At 47.2% G+C, this 21213-nt stretch overlaps 2 protein-coding genes across 2 annotated transcripts; both read left to right on the top strand.

The window, feature by feature from the left end:
* Positions 1-1873: 1873 nt before the first annotated feature.
* Positions 1874-3841, top strand: LOC136502126 (probable phospholipase A2 homolog 2). The gene is made up of 4 exons (XM_066497601.1): positions 1874-2150; positions 2261-2306; positions 2625-2750; positions 3397-3841. The coding sequence occupies exons 1-4, from the start codon at positions 2043-2045 to the stop codon at positions 3612-3614; spliced, it is 498 nt and encodes a 165-aa protein (XP_066353698.1). The 5' UTR covers positions 1874-2042; the 3' UTR covers positions 3615-3841.
* A 2640-nt stretch (positions 3842-6481) lies between these two features.
* LOC136548155 (uncharacterized) lies at positions 6482-17392 on the top strand. The gene is made up of 9 exons (XM_066539781.1): positions 6482-6777; positions 7749-7839; positions 7933-7993; positions 8655-8732; positions 8844-8917; positions 15652-15765; positions 15847-15954; positions 16817-16855; positions 16934-17392. The coding sequence occupies exons 1-9, from the start codon at positions 6689-6691 to the stop codon at positions 17018-17020; spliced, it is 741 nt and encodes a 246-aa protein (XP_066395878.1). The 5' UTR covers positions 6482-6688; the 3' UTR covers positions 17021-17392.
* The last annotated feature ends 3821 nt before the right edge of the window (positions 17393-21213 follow it).

Below are 21213 nucleotides of genomic sequence, written 5' to 3'. Positions count from 1 at the left end.
ATTATAAAATAATTGAGCCTTTGCACTTTGGCTACACTATTTCTAAAAATAATGGTTACAACCATTTCATCAGTTCATCCCGAATTGATTTCTGCATTTTGATTAAACATTGTGTCATTGCCCATTGAAACATTCATTGTTCATTTGTTGACATTCATACGTGGATGCATTTTCCCTTTTGCATTTTCAGCATAGGCTTTTACTGTGCAGCACATTTTCTTGGTGCTCCACTCCACTTAAGATCAGTGAGACTTAATCTTCTTTCAGTGAACTTAGTATTATTAATACCATTTTAAATTGCTTTAATTTCCTCATTTTAACGCTTCAGCTAATTTGCCTTTGTCTCCTTACGCACCCATGCGTTCTCCATGGTTGCCTTGGTGACTTTGTAAGACCTGGTTAGTGATAAAGGTTCCATGCTTAACTACAAGAAATTTCAGAGTACACCATTGGAATTATAAGGGGATCAGTAATTCAGAATCACCCTCTACAAACAAAGCAAAAGTAGCAGCACAGAGCACACCCAGTACTAAGTGATTTATCCTTTTTCTTTTGATTTGCTACTAGCTCTCCTCACTGATGGTGTCTTCTTGGTTCTCATCTCTCAGATTACTACCTATCTATCTCTGTAGATGCATCTGTTTGTGATTCTACAAACCAAACTGCACAAGTGGCCCCGTTCAATACACCATAAAAGGGCGAATCAGCTCCATGTCTTTTTTCCAATTGTTCTTGCTTGTGAGGAAGTACACCGGCCAGCTCACAAAAGGCGTGGCAATGCCTTAAGATGTTTATTCTTCTCTTCGCAGTTTATAGTAAATGCTTCAGTTTTTCCTCACTGTCAAATTATCTATACCTTCAACATATATTAATATACTTCACTCTATCGCCATGTAGTTAGAGTTGTATTCTGAACTTTAGTGCCATGTAGTTAGGTCCATCCATGGTACAAACGCGTCACACCTGATCACAAGTGAGAGACTGGCCCTGCCTCTGAGACGTGGCGAGTTGCCGTGTAGCCACTGAATAATTTGCTACGGAACAGGAAACAAGATTTACACGACTTTCTCCAGTCTTCACCTGAACAGCTGACCTAAGTTCGTAAACTAGCTTCATCTTTCACATGAATTTGGTGCAATGTTCCAATCATTCTAGAGTACTCAAGAGGCCAAAATTTAGACAATGTGCAGCGGTTGGGGACTAAGCTCTACGGTTGCGAAGTCATCTCTTGATGATCCAGCACGACACTCAAACCGCGCGCTTCAGTTTGATCTGGCTTCTAAAACATTTGAGTAAGCAGGATAGGTGCAAAGACATGGACTCGCAAGCATGCGGTCAAATCTCATGTATTCTATCAGTTGTTTGGTGAGTCTTTAGTCTTAACACATGAAGGCAGGAGCGCAAAAAGATAACATGTGAGCATGCATACCAGCATCATCATGCTAGTAGATGCCAAAGCAGAGAGTCAGAGACGTAGGTCAGAGGGCTCCAAAAATACAGTAGCCCAGCCACTTGTGCAGCCAGCCAGTGCCCCTGCTGCCATGGCAACTCTGTGACCTGCAAACTAGATGACCCTGTCATCACTCATCAGCGTGCGGGATGTATCAGTGTGAGATCCGCATCACGCCACCAACCGGCAATTAAACAGGCAAAACATTTAGCTCATATGTATGCAGGTGTACTACGAGAAGTGTTTTTCTAGGTGCTGTTGCCGTATAGCTTTGCTTCAAGAGCTGCCCAGTGACCATACCGTTCGTGTGATCCTGTCCCAGTAAGATGCGCGGCCGAAACTTCCACACCCCAGCTCCCCGAATCCATATCCTCACCAAGCTCCTCTCAAAAAAAAAAAAAAAAAAATCCTCACCAAGCACATGCTCAGCTTGCTCACACACACGTCCAGCCACTCCAAGCTTGTATAAATAACCCTGCCGGCCGGCGCCCACCGGAAGAAAGAGACCAAATATTTGGCGCTCTGCCAGTCTGCCTATCCATTTCTTTCCTGCACACCACACACGCCGAGACGCGCAAACGAACACCAGAGGATGGCATCCGTTCTCGCCTTCTCTCGGTGCTCGTTGCTGCTTCTCCTCCTGGTGGCGACGGCGTCACAGGCCCTCAACGTCGGCGACCTGCTCGGGACAGCACCTTCGGTAAGGACCAGAGTGGCGATGGCCAACCGAGTCTGAACTTTTGCAAGTGCTTTTATTTGGAGCTGACCGGTTGCGACCACCATGCATGGACTTGCTGTTGTTTTCCACAGGGGAGCCAGGGTTGTAGCCGGACGTGCGAGTCATCGTTCTGCATAGGTAAGCAAGTCACAGACTCACAACCCTGGCAATCTGTCATTCCTGGGCTCTGTTTGGGGGTTTCGACAGTTTCACAGAAGCTAGTCCTGTTCAGCTGTTCTTCAGGAAAGCAAAACTGAACTGAAAGGTTGGATTGCTTTGCTGAGTAGTTCCATTTGCCATGAGCGGACAGAACTTGCGTAGCCTACAATTTTTCTGGCGGACAAGCTTACCTGAAGCCGGCTGCTTTTCAGCTTTCAGTCGGGTACTCACCGGCAAAGGGTACTGATGCGCTTGCTTCTTCTTTTTTCTTGTCCACCCTGTCCATGAAAACGAAAGTCCCGCCGCTGCTGAGGTACGGGAAGTACTGCGGGATCCTGTACAGCGGCTGCCCCGGTGAGAAGCCCTGCGACGCCCTCGACGCCTGCTGCATGGTCCACGACCAGTGCGTCGCCACCCACGACAGTACGCACTCGATCACTCTCCCAACTCTGCATATTCGATCAATTCCTCGTTCTTCTTCAATTCTGAAAACCGAAAGCCCAGACCCCAGAGCAGGACTAGACGGAACCATGGTTAGGGTCCCGCTTCGCCCCCGGTCGCACGCCAGGTCTTCGTGAGCTGACACGCCACCTAACACGATCAGAACACAATCTGAAACCAGTACAAGGCTACCAGATAAGGTTAGACTAAGCACAAGCATGCGGTGCGCCGTCCACCGGCATGCCCTTGTCACGCCTAACTACACGCGCATGTTCCCGCGCAAGGCCAACCGTTGCGTCGGCGCGTCGCGGCCAACCGACATGTGCGCGCCCGCGCCGGCGCCGCGCGCCAGTACGTAGCCCGTCGCGTCCTTGCCGGCGCGGCACGGTGGCGTCGCTTGCACGCGTCGGTGCGCATGATTGCGTCGAGCCCCGTATCTGATCTCTCCCCCGGCCCAGTCGTCGACTCGAGCGCGCGCACTCGAGCGAGCGCACTGAACGAGTGGTGGTTCCGGCATACATGTGTCGCCACGCCTCGTCATGTCGTCTAGTTCGTGCGAGTTCCGCTTTTTGACGTTGACTGCCCGCTGCTGATCGACTCTTTTTTTTTTTTTTTTTGCCTGCCGCAGATGACTACCTGAACACGCGGTGCAACGAGAACCTGCTGAGCTGCCTCGACAGGGTGAGCCCGGCGGGGCAGACGTTCCCGGGGAACGAGTGCGGCGTCGGCCAGACGGCGTCCGTCATACGTGGGGTCATCGAGTCGGCGGTGCTCGCGGGCAAGATCCTTCACAAGCGCGACGACGGCCAGAAGCCAGCGTTTCTTGCAGGAGCGGGTCCGACCTGAGGCTCTCGCGGTTGGTACTAGGAACACACGTAGTAGTTGTTGGAAGCAGAGCAATAAAGCCGCACGCGCGCGCGGCGCCCGTCCGTGGCGGTGCGGCAAGGCAGCATGTGCTGGATTTGAAGGTCATGGACAGCCGGACCACCGTGGCATGTGGCTGCCTTCAGTGTACGCATATACATACATATTGATTATATTAGTAGTATTTGATTGGTGGGATTCCCAGCGAAGTGGCAAAGGTTGTAAGTTGTAATAATGTAATTGTACGTTCCTTTAATAATTAGTAGCAGTGGACAGAATACAACAAGATTCGGTCATTAACAGTCCCATTTCCGTGTTGTCCGGCGTCAAGTGCAACTCTCGGACCGGATGTTGTACGTCGTTTTTGCTGTGTACACACCGCTTGCGGTCCTCTTCCAAGTGGAGTCGTCTTCATCAATGAGTTTCACGTTCTTAACTAGGCCCCCCAAGTTCAACAAATTCCGCCATGTGTTGTACAGTATCCATCCTCCAAAGGCCTCTCGTCTAGCTTTGGTTCAACAATTGAGACTTGACAGCTTCGTGCGGGGGTTTTTGCGTCGGGCTAAGGGATAAAGGTTAGGGGCGATGCCAATTGGCGCATGACCATCCCATCCATGGGTCCTGCCAGAACTTTGCCTTATCTCGTCGCCCGACCTTCACTAAAGTGCTAGCCCAAATCCGTGGCGTCACAAGGCGATGGGAATCCCATCCATGGCCTTGTGCTGTCAATCCATTCAAGCCACAACCATCTGAGATACAAGACACGACTGAATCTCTCAATGTCAAGAATGCCCAAGCCTCCAAGAACCTTTGATCTTGAGGCTTTAGTTGATTGCACTATGTAGCATTCTCCGTTGGCGTTGTCTGATCCTTTCCATAGAAAATATCTCCTAATCTTATCAATTCTTTTGATTGCTCATTTTTTTAGTGGAAAATTGTTTGGAAGTGCACGGGATTAGTCGTGAGCATCGTATTAGTTAGCGTGAGTCTGCCATGTTTATCCAGCAGCTTGCCTTTCCAAGTTGAAAGCTTTGATCCAATTTTATCAATTACTGGCTAAATGTCAACATTGTGCGACGGCTTGTTGTGTAACGGTAAACCAAGATACCTGCAGGAAAAGATTTTTCCTCACACGGGAGAGGCTCCATGATGAAGTCCAACAAGTTAAGTCCCTGGCATTGTATGGGGTAAACAACACTCTTGTGTAGGTTTGTCATGAGCCCTGAGACCTCTCCAAAAATATCTAGGAGTAGCTTTGTGGTGCAGTCGTCTTCACATGAGGGGTTGATAAAAATCGCTGCATCATCCGCATACAAGCTTAGTCTCAATTTTACTCCTCTCTGCTGCACAGCAGCGAGCCCAAGATTTTATTTGTAGAGGTTCAAATGCAAGGATGAAGAGCAACGGTGACAACGGATCTCCTTGGTGGAGGGCGCGAGCCCGCGACCATCTGAGAATCAAGCACTTCTAGAGCCATTCAGGGAAGTAGTTGTGGTAGATGTTGAGAGCAGGATGGACACCCAATCTTTCCACCTGCTTCCAAAACCCATTCTCTGCAAAAATTTCCATAAGAAAATCCCACCTCACAAAGTCAAAGGCACTACATTTTTCAGATTGATCAACATGGCAAAGGTTAGATCACAAAAGATGCAGGCATCTATGGGTCGTCAACTTTGCCGAATTATATTTGACAACAAGAGCATCTACTAGAAAATTAAACACTAAAGAGAAACCATAGAATATTTAAATGACTTCCAGCTAGGCACTAGATAATATAGCATGATTTTAGAAAAAAATACAAAATTGGTTCCATTTTTCTCCATAAATTTTCTAAACAAGATTTTTAGAACTTTTAATAATTGCACAAAAAATCTAGAAAAATATATTTAGATATTTTTTGGAAAAAGGTTTTGTATGATTTTCTATAAAGTTTACTTGACCACTCTAAACTATCAGTGCAGTTCAATTTACCACATTCCGGTTGATGTGGCGCACATGCATGATGATTGATGTTGCTCCACATAGGCTAAAACTGCCATCTAAACCCACCTAGGTGCAAAAACAAATGGTTACAAAAATAAGAAAGGCCAACATATGAATTTCTAGGCTAGGGAGGGAAATCGAACTCAAAGATATTATTGAGAGGATCGAAATGACTTTTTCCTATGCGAATTGATATAAGCATTGGGTTTCTTGTTAGACACTGGGCTGCTGTAGAAGTTTTTGTATCAATTTAGAAAACGTTCATTTGATCTGCCTCGGTTATTATCGAAGCCTGATCCTCGCCTGCTATAGAAGTTTGGCATTGAATTAGAAAACGTTCATTTGATCTCCCACAATCATTGTCGAAGTCTGATTCGCCTCACCAATCGGAAACTTGCTTTCTAATCTCTTCCAAAATTATGAAAGGGTTTCATATTTATCTAAGCTAAAACAGATATTATATGAATTTTCTAAGATTAAATCAATTTTGTGGGTTTTAGTCGCATTATTTAGAAAAATATTTGGATAATCTTAAAAAAATTAGTGGCATCATGTAAGATTATTAATGTGGCGTCATAAACCATCTAGACAACAAATTTGAATGGTTTAAAAAATTAGAGGATGTCAAAAAAGTGTTTTTCGCTTGAGGGGGAGAAATCAGACTTTGTCCTAACTTGGAGAATGTCAAATGCACATTTTCCTGTCGATTGAATTCAAGCGCAACGATGGCTACAGCCCACAAAATACCCGGCCCACTCTGCCGAAGCCATACCACCCCACTGTCCCACGCCGCCACGCCGGCACACAGCGGGAGTGCGGGACGCCGGGAGCCCGGGACCTGGAACCTTGGGAGCAGAACGAATCCGAACCCTCCGTCCGCCACCGACTCCATCCATCCCATTCCCGTTCCCGTCCATCCCTCCGGCGCGCGACGCTCGTCACGCTCACGCAGCACGCTGTCGTCTCGCCCGTCTCCCCCCCCGAACCAAAGCCGAGCCGCGCTCCCGTCTCCCGAGCCCCGCCCCGACCCGACCGCGTCTTCTCCTCCTCGGTTCGACCCCTCCACCACCTCCATGGGGTCGTCGGAGGCCGACGAGGACCAGCTCCTCAAGAGCTTCCTCGCGGAGGTCAGCGAAGCCGAGCGGGACAACGAAGTGCTCAGGTCTTCTTCCCCTCTCTCCCTTTCTCATCTTCTCCACGGCGGTTCCCTTTCGTTGCGAATCACCGTTGCGCGTCATGTAGCTTCAGATCCCATTCGTTTCGGGTTCTTCGTCTCTATTGTGCGGCCTAGTGGATGTAGCAATTGGCTGGGCGCCAAGTCTCGCTGAGATTTGGGGAACCCTTTAGCTCGAATGAACCCTAGGTTGCGTTTGTACGGTCGTTCGCTTGTTCTAGTTGCCTCTGTACTGTGCTAAGCGCGTGGGAATTATTGCTTAACCGTTTTTTGTTGTTAAGTGTACCAAAATTATTATTTATTTTGTTGCTGTGGAAATCCGTAGTACAGGAAATTGGCTCCTTCCACTTCCTTATGCAATAATTATATCCTGGTATAGCCATAGAATACACAGAATGTGTGGTTTTGAGCGGTCGTTGGTGTCTGAGTTAAGTAGCAGAGCGTTGGAATTGGAATTGTTCAAGTTTGGTTGTCAGGAACTAGACCTTGCCAGTTGGATGACTGACCTAATGTTTGAATTTAAAGTTAATCTTTTCTAATTGTCTGAATGAATCGTGGATTCACATTGTGAAGACTGGTATGACCTCAATGCTTTTTTTCTTGTGAATTGCCATTATAGAGTTAAGTAGTCTTATAATATTATTCTTGCAATCCTTGTTTAGAAATCTTTCATGCCTAGACTACCCTGTTTTTGGAAAAAAAATGTAACACCAAGTATTGAAGAAAGAGTTATACATGAACCTTCAACTTATACAATGATGCTTTTTTATTATAAGTTGAAATTGTACAGTGATATTTCTTTGCAACAAAGATTCAAAGTTTGTAATAGCAGGGGTATATGGGAAATAGTGAATATTTCAATTGAAACAAATGGATCAATTGAAATGTCATGCTATTTGGTTATTTCTTCTCAACAATATTTCCCTATCCTGACACATCCTAAATCCTAAATTTATCAGGATACTTGGTTGCTTCAAGTTAAACCCCTTCGAGCATCTTAAGTTGTCTTTTGATTCATCACCAGATGAGGTGAAAAAGCAATATAGGAAGGTATAAAGACATTGATTTGATATTTATAAATTTTTTCATTTGATTTATTTTTTGTGTAGATCTAATATTTTTTGTTTGACGTGCTTTCTGCAGTTGTCATTGTTGGTCCATCCTGATAAATGCAAGCATCCTCAGGCACAAGAAGCTTTTACAGGTACTGAAATGAGCCAGTAACAAAACTACTGGAGCACATGAGAAGCAAAGTGCCACAGTAATTCATTATATTGTCATGTTGTGGAATGATATCACATGACATTGCTGTAAGGCATATATGGATTTGTTTTTGAAATATGATTTGTACAATTTATAAACCATCAAGGAACATATGCTGGTTGGTAATTCTATATATCCTTCAAATCGGAGTAAATAAATAACTTTGAAATGGATAACATCAGCATGACTAGACTTTTTAATTTTCATGTTGGGGGAAAGGGGCATGAGTTCGTAATTCATACTAGAAAAGAACTGGAGATGGATTTAATTGGATGTTACCTGATATCCACAGTAAGGCACAGATTAACTTTTCAAATAATTAAACAACAAAGAAATGATATTAGAAATGGGACCTGTGCATTTTTAGTTTTGCTCATTAAGATAGTAGTGCTAATAAGGTGTTAACCTAGGATTGCTCATTTTGAGTATTCCTGTATGACTTATGGTTTTCTAGAGAAAAGATCTTGGACCGTTGCATTACCTCTGCTTGTAAGATCTGGACTTCTGTAGTTAAATATGCCAAAGCACCACTGAAAGTGACCATGTTTGAATGGTATAGCTCTTTTCCTTGCTTGTTGATATATATTCACTTGATGGTATAGCTCTGGCAAAAGCACAACAGCTCCTGCTTGATCCACAGGAAAGAGGCTACATTCTTGACCAAGTTACTGCTGCAAAAGGTGTGAATTGATTTTTTTGTACACCTTATTGACAATAACGATTTAGTCAAATGAAGTAGAGCTACCATGAACTAAACAAAATTTTATGTTCCTTTGTGTTGAAAAATACAGAAGAATTGAGGGCAAAGCGGAAAAAGGAGCTGAAGAAAGACAGTGCGTCCAAGATAAAATCCCTCGTAGATGAGGTAAGGCAATCTTATGGAAGGTGATGTGACTTTTGATTGGACTTTGCATTCTTGAAAAAAACATCTATCCATAAAGAAAAATATTCCATGTACCTACACATGGTTTCTATTGACTTGGAGAAGGCTTATGGTAAAATATCAAGGAATGTTATGTGGTGGGCTTTGGACAAACATAAAGTCCCAACGAAGTACGTCGGGCTCATTAAGGACATGTACAACAATGTTATGACTAGTGTTCGAATAAGTGATGGAGACACGGATGACTTCCCGATTATGATAGGACTACATCAAGGGTCAGTTTTGAGCCCTTATCTGTTTGCCTTAGTGATGGATGAGGTCACAAGGGACATACAAGGGGACATCCCTTGGTGTATGCTTTTCGCGGACGATGTAGTGCTAGTTGATGAAAGCCGGACAGGAGTGAATCAGAAACTGGAGTTATGGCGGGAGACTTTGGAGTCCAAAGGTTTTAGACTCAGTATAACTAAAACTGAGTATATGAGATGTGACTTCGGCACTACTACTTGGGAGGAGGAAGATATTAGTTTGGAAGGTCAAGTAGTGCCTAGGAAGGATACCTTTCGATATTTAGGATCAATGCTACAGAGAGACGGGGATATTGATGAAGATGTTAGCCATAGAATCAAAGCAGGGTGGATGAAGTGGCGTCAAGTATCTGGTGTCCTATGTGACAAAAGGGTACCACAGAAGCTAAAAGGCAAGTTTTATTGGACGACGATTAGACCTGCTATGTTGTATGGTGTAGAATGTTGGACTACGGAAAGACGACATGTTCAACAGATAAGTGTCGCGGAAATGCGTATGTTGCGTTGGATTTGCGGTCATACAAGAAGGGATCGAGTTCGGAACGATGATATATGTGATAGATTAGGGGTAGCACCAATTGAAGAAAAGCTTGTCCAACACCGGTTGAGATGGTTTGGACATGTCCAACAGAGACCTCCAGAGGCACCTGTTGGAGGTAACAAAGACTTGATTAGCCTGAACAGCCTCAAACCCCAGGCCGTCTCCTTGATTATATATAGAGATAGACATTGCATTGATTACAAACAGCTCACTAGAGCATAGCTAATCAGATAGGTGCCTTGGCAGCCGTACACACCTCTTGGGCTGCCCAAGGTCTTTAAAGACTATAATTAACTAGCATAGTTATCTAGGAAATGCTTAGGAAGCAGGGCTTATTAACTACATTTCTCCCCCTAAGACCTGCTTCAACTAATCTTGATCTCCTTGATCCCAATCCTGCTCCTCATCTCTTCCAGCTTGGTTTTGCCCAAGGCTTTAGTCAGTATATCAGCGAGCTGATCTGCAGTGGGAATGAACTCTGTCTTGATGCTACCTTCTTCCACACAATCTCTGATGAAATGATGCTTGATTCTAATATGCTTGCTCCTGTCATGGAAAACAGGATTCTTTGCCAAAGCCAGAGCAGACTTATTGTCTACTCTGAGTTCCACCACCTCAACTTTTCTTCCCAACAAATCTGCAAACAGTCTTGACAACCACAAAGCTTGGGTTGCAGCTGTTGTCATCGCCACATATTCAGCCTCACAGCTAGACAGAGCAACAACTCTCTGTTTGACAGACTGCCAGCTAACCAGGCTGGTTCTAAGGAAGAACAAACATCCAGTTGTGCTTTTGCTTGAATCAACATCTCCAGCCAAATCTGAATCACTGTAACCCACAAACCTTGCTTTGCCTGTTGTTCTGGTGTAGCAGAGCCCATGATCTAGAGTACCAGCCAGGTATCTCAAGATCCTCTTCACAGCCTGAAGATGTTCAGTTGTTGGCTTCTCTAGAAATCTGCTAACATACCCTACAACAAAAGCCAAATCTGGTCTTGTGTGCACTAGGTATCTCAAGCTGCCAACCAGTCTTCTGTACTGAGTTGGATTTACTTCCTTTGCTGTGTTTTCCTTGCTCAATTTCAACCTTTCTTCCATGGGTGTGGTGGCTGGATTACAACCTGCCATACCACCAAGCTCAAGTATCTTCTTAGCATAATGGGTTTGCTTCAGAGTGATGCTCCCCTCTGATTGTCTCACCTCAACTCCCAGATAGAAAGACAGAAGACCCAAATCACTCATTTCAAAGGTTTGCTTCATCTTTACCTTGAGAGCTTCAATCTTCTGCTGGTTGACTCCTGTGATGATCAAATCATCAACATATACTCCAATTACCAGTAGGGAGTCACCTGATCCCTTCCTGTACATAGCAGCTTCATACACATTCTGCTCAAAACCCATCTGCTTGAGAGTCAAGTCAAGCTTGGCATTCCATGCCCGAGGAGCCTGTCTTAGGCCATACAGAGCCTTGTGCGGCCTGTACACTTTCTTCTCCTCTCCTGGTACTACAAAACCTGGAGGCTGTGTAACATAAACCTCCTCCTGGAGTTCTCCATTAAAAAATGCAGACTTCACATCCATGTGATGTACTGCCCATCCCTCTTGTGCTGCTAGGGCAAGCAAAACACGCACTGATTCCAGCCTTGCAACCGGTGCAAAAGCATCTTCATAATCAACTCCTTCCTGCTGCACAAAACCACGGGCCACAAGTCTTGCCTTGTGCCTAATTACAGCTCCATGTTCATCCTTCTTCAGCTTAAACACCCATTTCAGTGAAATTGGATGGTGACCAGGATGGGGAGAAACAAGTTCCCAAGTCCCATTCCGCTCTACTGATCTCAGCTCCTCCTTCATCGCTGCTTGCCAATCTGGATCATCTTTGGCTTCTTCATAGCTTGTAGGCTCACCAGAATGGGTGAGATTCAGTTCTGCAAACAGCCGCTGCGCCGGCGGAGGGGTTGGCTGATCACCAATAATGTCATGAATCTTCTGATAGCGGAGTTCTTCATCGTCGTGGTAGGCATCCACCCTTTCATCATCATTCTCCAGGGGGGTCACATGCTCAACCTGAGGACTTACTGGAGCTGGTGTAGGTGTTCTGGGCGACGCAGGCGCCTCTGCCTCCGCTGCGGGCTCCTCTGCTTCCGCTGTAGGCTCTCCTGCATTCACCGGAGAGAAACCAGGCGATGCAGGATGTGGCGGAGGAGATAGTGAAGGCGACGCTGAACTTCCTGCTTCAGGGAGTTCCTCCGCCCATGGGAATTCAACAGTAAACTCACTGCCCGCTGCTTCTGATGTGCCTGCTGCCGGTGATGCCCAGTCCCAGCCGCGGCCTTCGTCGAACACCACATCGCGGCTGACACGCACGCGCTGGGACACTGGATCATAGATACGGTATGCCTTGGCCCCTTCCGCATAGCCGATAAACACGCCAGCCTCGCCGCGGTCATCGAGCTTGCGAAGCTGAGTAAGCCGCCGGGTATAAGCCACACAGCCAAAGACCTTGAGGTGGCCGACTGTTGGTGCCCGGCCGTGCCACGCCTCATAAGGAGTGGCACTCTTCAGCGCCTTCGTCGGGGATCGATTCAGAATGTGCACAGCCGTCATCACAGCCTCCCCCCAAAACCGAGAAGGCATCTGGCGTTGCTTGAGCAAAGCTCGTGCCATGGCCACCACTGTTTGGTTCCTGCGCTCAACAACACCGTTCTGTTGCGGTGAATAAGGGGCACTGAAATGCCGTTTAATACCTTCATCAGCGCAGTATGCAGTAAACTCCGCGACAGTGAATTCGCCGCCATTGTCGGTGCGCAGGACCTTCAACTTGCGCCCGCTTTCCACCTCTGCTGCCACCTTGACCTTCTTAATTGCTTCTGCTGCTGCGTCCTTGGATGGCAGCAACACAGCCCACATAAAGCGGGTGGCGTCATCGACGAGCAGCAAGATATAACGGTTGCCCGCCGGTGTCGCTGGCGTGACCGGACCGCACAGGTCACCGTGCACCAGCTCAAGCTGATTCTGGGCACGGTATGCTGCTGCAGCCGGAAAAGAACGCCGCCTCTGCTTGGTGGTAACGCAGGTGTCACACACCTGCTCAACATGGTCAACCATCGGCATCCCGCGCGCCATCTCCTCCTTGCTGAGTCGCCGGAGTGCATCGAAGTGCAGATGGCCGAAACGCTCGTGCCACTGCCACGCCTCTTCATCCTTGCGTGCTGCGAGACAGAGAGGTTGTGCAGCCTCAAGATGCAGAATATACAACCTATTCTTCCCTCTGTGTACCTTGGCGAGCAGACGGCGGCTCTTGTCCCAAATGCGAAGCACGCCATCGTCAATCACAACCTTGGACCCTCCTTCATCAAGCTGTCCCAGACTTAGGATAGAGTTATTCAGCGCCGGAATGAAGTAGACGCCATGAAGAACCCTCTGCTCACCGGTCTTGGCTTGGAAAACAATAGACCCGACGCCCTTGATCTCTACCTTCGACGCGTCCCCGAACCGGACCGTTCCTCGAACGCCAGTGTTCAGATCAGCAAAGAACTCTTGGCGCCCGGTCATGTGATGCGTCGCGCCGGAGTCCAGGTACCAGCCGCTGTCCACCTCTTCTTCGTCCACGCCGAGATAGGCGCGAGCACGTGGCTCGGAGAACTCGACGTGCTGCGCCGTGTAGCTGTGCGCCAGCGTGCTCTGTTCCAGGCTAATGAAGCCATGTGCCAGAAACAGAGCGCCATCTTCATCGCACTCGGCGTACTGGGCGCGCGCCTCATGCCTTCCTTGGTTCCCGCCACGCTGCCCAGCCTGATTTCCGCCGCCACGACCTCCACCACGATTGCCACCGCCGCGGCCAGCACGGTTTCCACCTCCACCGCCGTGCTCTGCATCTTCACGGCGCGGCTGGGGACACTCACGTGCCCAGTGGCCCTCTTGGTTGCAGTTGAGGCAGGTGTTGGGGCCGACGCGGCCAGCAACATTGCCATCTCCTCGTCCGCCACCACATCCACCGCCTCTGTCTCGTCCTCGTCCACCACCGCGGCTACGTCCACCGCCACCGCGCTGGTTCCTGAATCCAGAACCACCGGCATCATCTCCCTTCTTCTCCTTCCTCCAGCGCGCTCTCCACTGCTCCTCGGTGTACAGCAGTTTGCCGTTGATGGCCACCGGCTCGGTCAGCGCTTGTTCCTCGCGATTATCCACCGCCTTGAGCCTTCCAGTCACCTCCTCAAGAGTGAGCGCCTCAAAGTCGAGGAACTGCTCAATGGCGACAACAATCTGCGCGTACTTGGCTGGCACCGTGCGCAGAAACTTCTCCACCACACGCTCCTCAGTGATGTCCTTGTCACCATGAATGACAAGCTGCTGGTGCAGAGTTGACAGACGCAGGGCGAAATCCTCCACTTGCTCGCCGGGGTTGACGCCGATGTTCTCCCAATTGCGGCGTAGGCGCTGCAGCGTTGCTCAACGGACCCGGTCCACGCCGATGCGAGTCGCAGCGATGGCGTCCCACGCCTCCTTCGCCGTAGCCTTGTCGAGGAGTGGGATGCCCATCTCCTTGGGCACGGCCCCGACAATCACCTCCAGTGCACGCCTGTCATCGCGAAACTGGACAGGGCCGCCCTCGATGGCGTCCCAGAGATCGCGCGCCTGCATCCTCAGCTTCATGGTCTGACTCCACTCGTAGTAGTTCGACTTGTCCAGCATCGGCCACGATGTGCTGCTACCGGAGTCGCGGTACACCACTCTGCCGTGCGGTGATTCGTAGCGACCGCCGCCGCGGCCGCGCCTCCGGTCCCGCAGTGGTGACTGCGAGCGCCTCCTGTCTCGCGACAGAGTCCGCAGCCCCCGATTCCTGCTCTCCGCCTCCTCTTCCTCCTCCTCAGCATCCTCTTCTTCTCCCTTCTCAGCAGCAATTTCGGCCCGCAGCTCCTGCGCCGTCCTTGCTGCCGCCTCTGCAGCAGCCGCCGCCTGCTTTGCTGCCTGGACTGCCAGCGCTGCTGCTTCCTCTGCAGCCTTCAAGCGCGCGGCACGGCCGGAGGAGTCGCCCAGCTCTCCATCGTCGGTTCCCTTGGCCTTGAGCCTGGCAGCGCGCTCAGCAGAGGTCGACATGGGGTGGAGAAGGTGAGGAGTTGGCCTCGTGGCTCTCTAGTGTCTAACCTCGCTCCGATACCAAATGTTGGAGGTAACAAAGACTTGATTAGCCTGAACAGCCTCAAACCCCAGGCCGTCTCCTTGATTATATATAGAGATAGACATTGCATTGATTACAAACAGCTCACTAGAGCATAGCTAATCAGATAGGTGCCTTGGCAGCCGTACACACCTCTTGGGCTGCCCAAGGTCTTTAAAGACTATAATTAACTAGCATAGTTATCTAGGAAATGCTTAGGAAGCAGGGCTTATTAACTACAGCACCGGTGCGTATTGGAATCCTAAGCCAGGATAGTAACGTGAAGAGAGGCAGAGGAAGACCGAAGTTGACTTGGGTAGAGGCAATAAAAGGAGACTTGAAAGGATGAAATATACCCAAAGACTAAGCCTTAGATAGGAGTGTTTGGAAAACAGCTATTCACGTGCCTGAACCTTGATTGTTTTTGCTGTGTTTCAACTCTAGCCTACCCCAACTTATTTGGGCCTTAAAGGCTTTGTTGTTGTTGTTGTTGTATCTCAAACTTCGTTTGTTGAAATCTCTAATGAATGCACAATGCATGTGATCAGCGTTTTCATTTTGCAAACATCATCTGCATGGTTCAGTAGTTGGATATTAACAAAATATTAAGATAAAGCTCGGCTCTGCGAAATCTTTGATATATCTTATTGGATTTCATGCATCTTCCACAATTCAGAACACCTAATGATTTGCTTGCATATATTCAGGGGAAATATGAAGAGCAGTTTGAACGATCGGATGAATTTCAGAAGCAGTTAATAATTAAAGTACGTGAAATTTTGACGGAGAAAGAATGGCGTCGGAGAAAAATGCAAATGAGGGTAGAGTGTTTTTCCCCTAATGTTATCATTTTTGAGAAACGAATTTGTCGGATGAGCTATATTCATGTGAGCATTGCACAGATATCAGAGGAAGAAGGAAGACTCAAGAAGGATGAGGAGGAAACAAAAGAGATGTGGAAGAGGAAGAGAGAGCATGAAGAGAAGTGGGAGGAGACCAGAGACCAGCGGGTATGTTTGCAGTCTATTCTATGTTGAAATTTCACAATGTTAGCTATGCTTGCTTTCTGTTGGCATGTCAGTACGAAGTTAGGTCTATGTACTCGTACTGAAAAATGTACCAAAAGCTGGAAAGGAGGATGATCATGATGCATAACGCAGTACTGCTCGTAGATATTTTGCATAGTAGCTGATACCACCTCAAATGCTACCTTTATTCCCTGGATTTTTGTTACCTACTGCCCTACTCCCTCTGGCGACAAACACATGTTGACTAGGCCTAGATTTGGTCAAACCTTAAAAATTACAAACATCAAATAACTATTACACTATTTAGTTTGGAAACACCCAAACATGTTGGTTATATGTATGGATCTGTATTAAAAATACTTGCAAAATCTCTTAAGTTCAAATGATTTTCAGAATATATTCTAGAAGAAATTAGTGGTAAAAAAAAGATATGCATTGAAGACTGGAAAGTCAAATGTGTCAAGTATTTTTTACCAGAGGGAGTATTTTTCTAGTGACGAACTACTGCCATTTCTGACTCTTCATAGCATGAGGTGGTTAGCGTCCTTGTCATTTGGTAAAACATTTGAGAAATCTTCATCAATCCTAATTCCAAGGCAATAATGCAAGGTTGAGGGATCAGAGCACACTGTTACTTTGTGAATACTTGTAGCCTAACCTAAGTGCATCATAGAGTGGCCATAGATTCAGAGATGCATTCATGACTTGAGTTACAGTGATTTTTCTGCATTGTCACTAAGGTCGTGCTCACGCCATAAAGTTCATTCCCTGTGACCTGTATATAGTGCAGCTATCTTTGCTCAAACGTACCAACTGCTTAATACAATGGATTTTGGGTCTGTAGGTCTCCAGCTGGAGGGATTTCATGAAGACAGGAAAGAAGGTTAGAAAGTGTATATGGCAAGTAGTAACTTGACTAACTTCCTATTCATGAATTTGTAACGGAAACTCATTTCTGCAGGGACGGAAAGGTGAAATCAAACCTCCAAAACTTAAGACTGAAGATCCGAACAAATCGTATGTGCAAAGGCCAGTAAAGCGCAATTGAGAAGAATGATATTGGTGTCAGCAATCAAAAGACAACTGGTAGCGACTAGCGATCTTTCGTGTCACCAGATTCAAGCAGCAACCCTGCAATGTTGCGCTGGCCCTGAATGCGGTAAGGTTCAATTATGCCTGCTGGACTCTAGTGTAGTCAGTGAACAGAACAGATTTTACACGTATTGCTACCTAGGGTGATTTGGGTTGATGTACTCATCAGTCTGAAGATTTTTACTGGGAAGAAGTGCAAAATTTTTCCCGTTGGAAAAGAACCTACTGAAGTGAATGTTGACAGGCTCGTCTCTTTACTGTTTTGTTTCATTGTAATGTAATGTAATGTAAGTAATGCTGATATATGTACATCGTTTGTCATCATTGATGCACTTTTCACTAGATGCCGATGTAGAGCATAGGCTGGCGGCTGCCATGATTTGTGAATGAAAATTGACCGTGTGATATTCCGAAAAGGCATGTACCAGATAAGGTCGATGTACTCTTGAAGATGAATAGGAAGGTGCTCAGTTAGTATTGGCATTTGACTGACTGCACCCTCGAAAGTCCATACAGGAACATTACACTACCATTGTCAAGACTCAAGATCTACTTAAAAAAGGATGTAATCAGCGTGATCGTAACAGATAGCTGCAGCTGCGCAAGGTATAGCTAACAACAGTATGACACAGCAGTAGGGAATTAGGGATGCAACTGCAGATAGGGCCATTCATGGCCTCATGGGCCGCACGACCCGACCAATCTGACTCCAAAACGATTGGATAGGTTCAGGCCATGATTTCGACTCGTCACAATCTTTGAGGCAGTACAGGCTGCAATCTTAATCTAAGACTTAAGCTAACACGAAATCCGAGAAATAATTCAACCCGACTCAACACGTTCGCCGAGTGAGTGTGGCGTGTGGGATAAAAAAAAGTTTGACCCAACATTAGACTAGGGTCGGGCTTGGGCCGACCAGAGAAACGTCGGGGTTTTTTTGGCCCACCCTGACGTTTGATTAGGTATAGCTGCAGCACAAGCCGAAGCTAAGCAGCAGAATTGACACCATCTGTTACATCTGATGCTGTGGGCTTGCTTAACCCAAGCGCTACAGTTCAATTCGGATTCCTTTCCTCTACAAAAGATGGGCCTCCAGAAAGGTTAAGAGACAGCAAACCCCAAAGTCCCAGTCTCCCAAACCAACACCTACGCTTGAAGTTATCTTATCAGCCATGTACAGTATTTTCTCGGCGAACAATAATTTTCAGCAAAGCGAATAGGAAACGAAACGCACGCCATCCATATTCCGTACACGGTACACATACGCTTGCATGATTAAGCTGTGCCACAAGTATATAGGACTCCTAGGCTGGTTCGTATCATTTCTGGTTCGTGAATAAGTACCGTTGGTTGATTTGTGTAAGAGAAAAATACTGTTCCAGCTGAAAATTTACGATCATTTACGACGAGCCACAGCCAAACGAATATAATAATATTGTGGTGACGGTGGTGTGGTGTCCATGTCCATGCGTACGTACAGGCAGCACAAGTTGGCCAACTCTTTCGTCTAGAAACGTTATCACCTGTAGGGCCTCCATACGTCCAACCCGATGACAGTCTGTTAACTGCCCAGTGGAGACAACGCCGTCCTTATCCTCGCTCCTGCCTTGTCCCTGAAATTATTAAAGCCCTTTTGTGCGAGCGAGACGGGCACAGGCCATGCGTCGCCTTCTCCCGCTGTGGGCCTCCCGCAGACGCAAAGCCAAGGCCTCGACCCATCGCTCGCGCGCGTTCGTCACGCCGGGGCCCTCACTCGCGTGGACGTGTTATTAGAATTAGAAAACACCGGCACCGACCCGCGCACGGGCGCGATCGATGGTTGGGCTCCGCCTCGCGTCACCGGTCGCCCGTGACCGTGCGACACAGACACAGGGGCCGCTGGCATCCCGGGCTCCCGGCTGGGTGCGCCCCGCCCGCCCAGTCTCCCGGGTGCTGATGCTGTTGGTGGCCCAGCCCCGCGAGTCCACGAAGCTGCAGCCGCCTGCCGGCCGCATTCCACCTTCCACGAGACCATGCACGAGGGTGATGTGAGCAAGTAAGCGACCGGTCGTGAAATTTTTATATTTTGGTCCTTTTTAAAAATAATTTTTATAAAAAGACCTACGTCAAAACATTTTCTGAAAATAGATTATTTTTAGGCGTCTTAGAACATGGCACCGAGGTATGGGGGTCGGCGTCGACTGACACGACGTCGAGGTATTGCCACGTCACGGACGACCGGGGTCGTCGGCAACACGGTGGCGCGTGGGGTCCGAGACGTCGGCGTCGTGTCAGCCAACGCCAAGGGCCCAACCTCGGCGCGGCTGGACTGCGCGCCGAGCTATTGGCACCATCCGGCGCGCGGCCCAGGCGGCCCAACAATGCACGGTGGCCCAGTAGCTCGGCACGGGGTCACTTAACGCCGAGCCACAGACCTCGGCGCGGCCCGACTCAACGCCGAGGTCTGGTCCCTTGAGGCCGCGCCAAGGCCCCCTTCTTCTTCCTCCCTCCATTCTGAAGACCGCCGGCTCCCAAATCCCCCACGGCCCCCACGAAACTCTAACCTCCAAATGCGACTCTAGGTGCCCGGATCTTGTCTCCCGAAGCTTTCTCGAGGTAATGGTCCCTCCCCTCCTCTAATCTATCCGCGTAGATGTGCTTGCATTGTCTCTAATCATGTGGAATCATGGGTGTATGGTGTTTTGGTATATATGTGTTTGCATTTGCAAAATGTATGGCTTAGGATGATTGAGTGCATTGTTGTTTAACTATTTTATGTGCTGAACATGTTAGGTTAGTTTGGTTTCTAGTTATTTTGGTCATTAGGATTCTTTGTTTATTGTAGGTGTCATTAGGGTTAATTATTTGTTGGTCATTAGGGTTAGTATGTATTTTATTTATTTGTTGGTCATTACATTTCAATTTTTTATGACCAAGGCGTTTTGCCAAGGTACTCCTCTTTCCCCTCTTTCATTTCATCCATTTAGATTCGGTTGTTTTTGAACTTGGCATTATAGGTTTGGTTCATGTTCATGTCATTCGTGCAATGTATGGTGGTTCAAATGATTGAATGACCTAAATGTATGGTTGTTGTTGTTGTTGTATATGTTCTGGTTTATAATCATTGAGTTAAATTTTGTGTTTGTTGGGATTCAAATTTGCTTAGGGTTTGTAATGAAAAGCTTATTTGGAAGGTATGGTGATTTAGTGTTAGTAGCTTTACATTCGTTGCAAGGTACTTTGGATTGATTTTTTTTCTACGTAATGTTAGGATGCCAAGGCGTGGTAAAGCTCGTATTCCAAGGTAATCCCAATGTTTATTCATTATTTGTGCAACAAATAAAAAACACTAGGTTTAGGTTTGGTTCTCCGTTAATATGACTAAATTCTTTCAATTGTAGCTATGGTCGCTAGAGGGCAAATCCCTACGACCTAAAGCTTGTCCCTGAAGGTGTTCCTCGACCAATGTGCTTTTGTGGTGATCCTTGCAAGGTAGATATCTCTGAAGATGAGGAAACATATAGACAGAGGTACTGGATGTGTCCCAATTATTCATGGGAACCTACAAAGCAACAGCGTCGTACATCGTTTATGAGGAATTTTTTATTGTGTGTTAATTAATTTTCTTGTGATATTAAGTATTGCTTATTTATTTGTTTTGTAACAATTTATTTTTCTTGCAGACCATTCCACCACTGTGTGACTTTGAGCAGTGGATTGACACTGAGATCAAGGAGTCGGACAAGCGGCATCTAGAAGGCCTGAAGGAGTGGGATGCGGAGGTTAAGGAGAGGTTTGAGCAGAGACGCAGACAGGAGGCTATAGAAAAGGAGCATAAGGAAGAGGAGGAAAGGAGGCGTGTTGCTGCATACAGGGCGGAGAGGGAGAAGAAGCTTAAGCATGTGCGCCGAGCGAAGGCAGCGATGGAGGAGAATCCCGATACCTAGAGAAAGGGAAAGTGGCCTCATTGCACTCAATAGGTATTTGGTTTATTCACAAGCGATGTCGTGTAGCCCTGGACTTTTTTACTATGTTATAATGCACTCTGCTTTTATTTCAGATGAACTTATTCCCTGGACTTTTTTTATTATGTTATAATGCACTATGCTTTTATTTCAGATGGTCTTATGCCATGTACTTCGTTAACTATCCTAAGACTGTAGTGCTACT

This window comes from Miscanthus floridulus, chromosome 1 (genome assembly GCF_019320115.1).
Source record: "Miscanthus floridulus cultivar M001 chromosome 1, ASM1932011v1, whole genome shotgun sequence".
NCBI classification, from domain to species: domain Eukaryota; kingdom Viridiplantae; phylum Streptophyta; class Magnoliopsida; order Poales; family Poaceae; genus Miscanthus; species Miscanthus floridulus.
This window is presented reverse-complemented; position numbering and strand designations above follow the sequence as displayed.

What these genes read in the sequence shown, in the direction of transcription:
- LOC136502126 (XM_066497601.1), top strand. Translation starts at nt 2,043, where the DNA reads ATGGCATCCGTTCTCGCCTTCTCTCGGTGCTCGTTGCTGCTTCTCCTC. An exon ending in TGCTCGGGACAGCACCTTCG is followed by an intron (nt 2,151 to 2,260) that starts GTAAGGACCAGA and finishes TGTTTTCCACAG; the next exon opens with GGGAGCCAGGGTTGTAGCCG. An exon ending in CGAGTCATCGTTCTGCATAG is followed by an intron (nt 2,307 to 2,624) that starts GTAAGCAAGTCA and finishes TGAAAACGAAAG; the next exon opens with TCCCGCCGCTGCTGAGGTAC.
- LOC136548155 (XM_066539781.1), top strand. Translation starts at nt 6,689, where the DNA reads ATGGGGTCGTCGGAGGCCGACGAGGACCAGCTCCTCAAGAGCTTCCTC. An exon ending in GGCACAAGAAGCTTTTACAG is followed by an intron (nt 7,994 to 8,654) that starts GTACTGAAATGA and finishes TTGATGGTATAG; the next exon opens with CTCTGGCAAAAGCACAACAG. An exon ending in TAAAATCCCTCGTAGATGAG is followed by an intron (nt 8,918 to 15,651) that starts GTAAGGCAATCT and finishes GCATATATTCAG; the next exon opens with GGGAAATATGAAGAGCAGTT.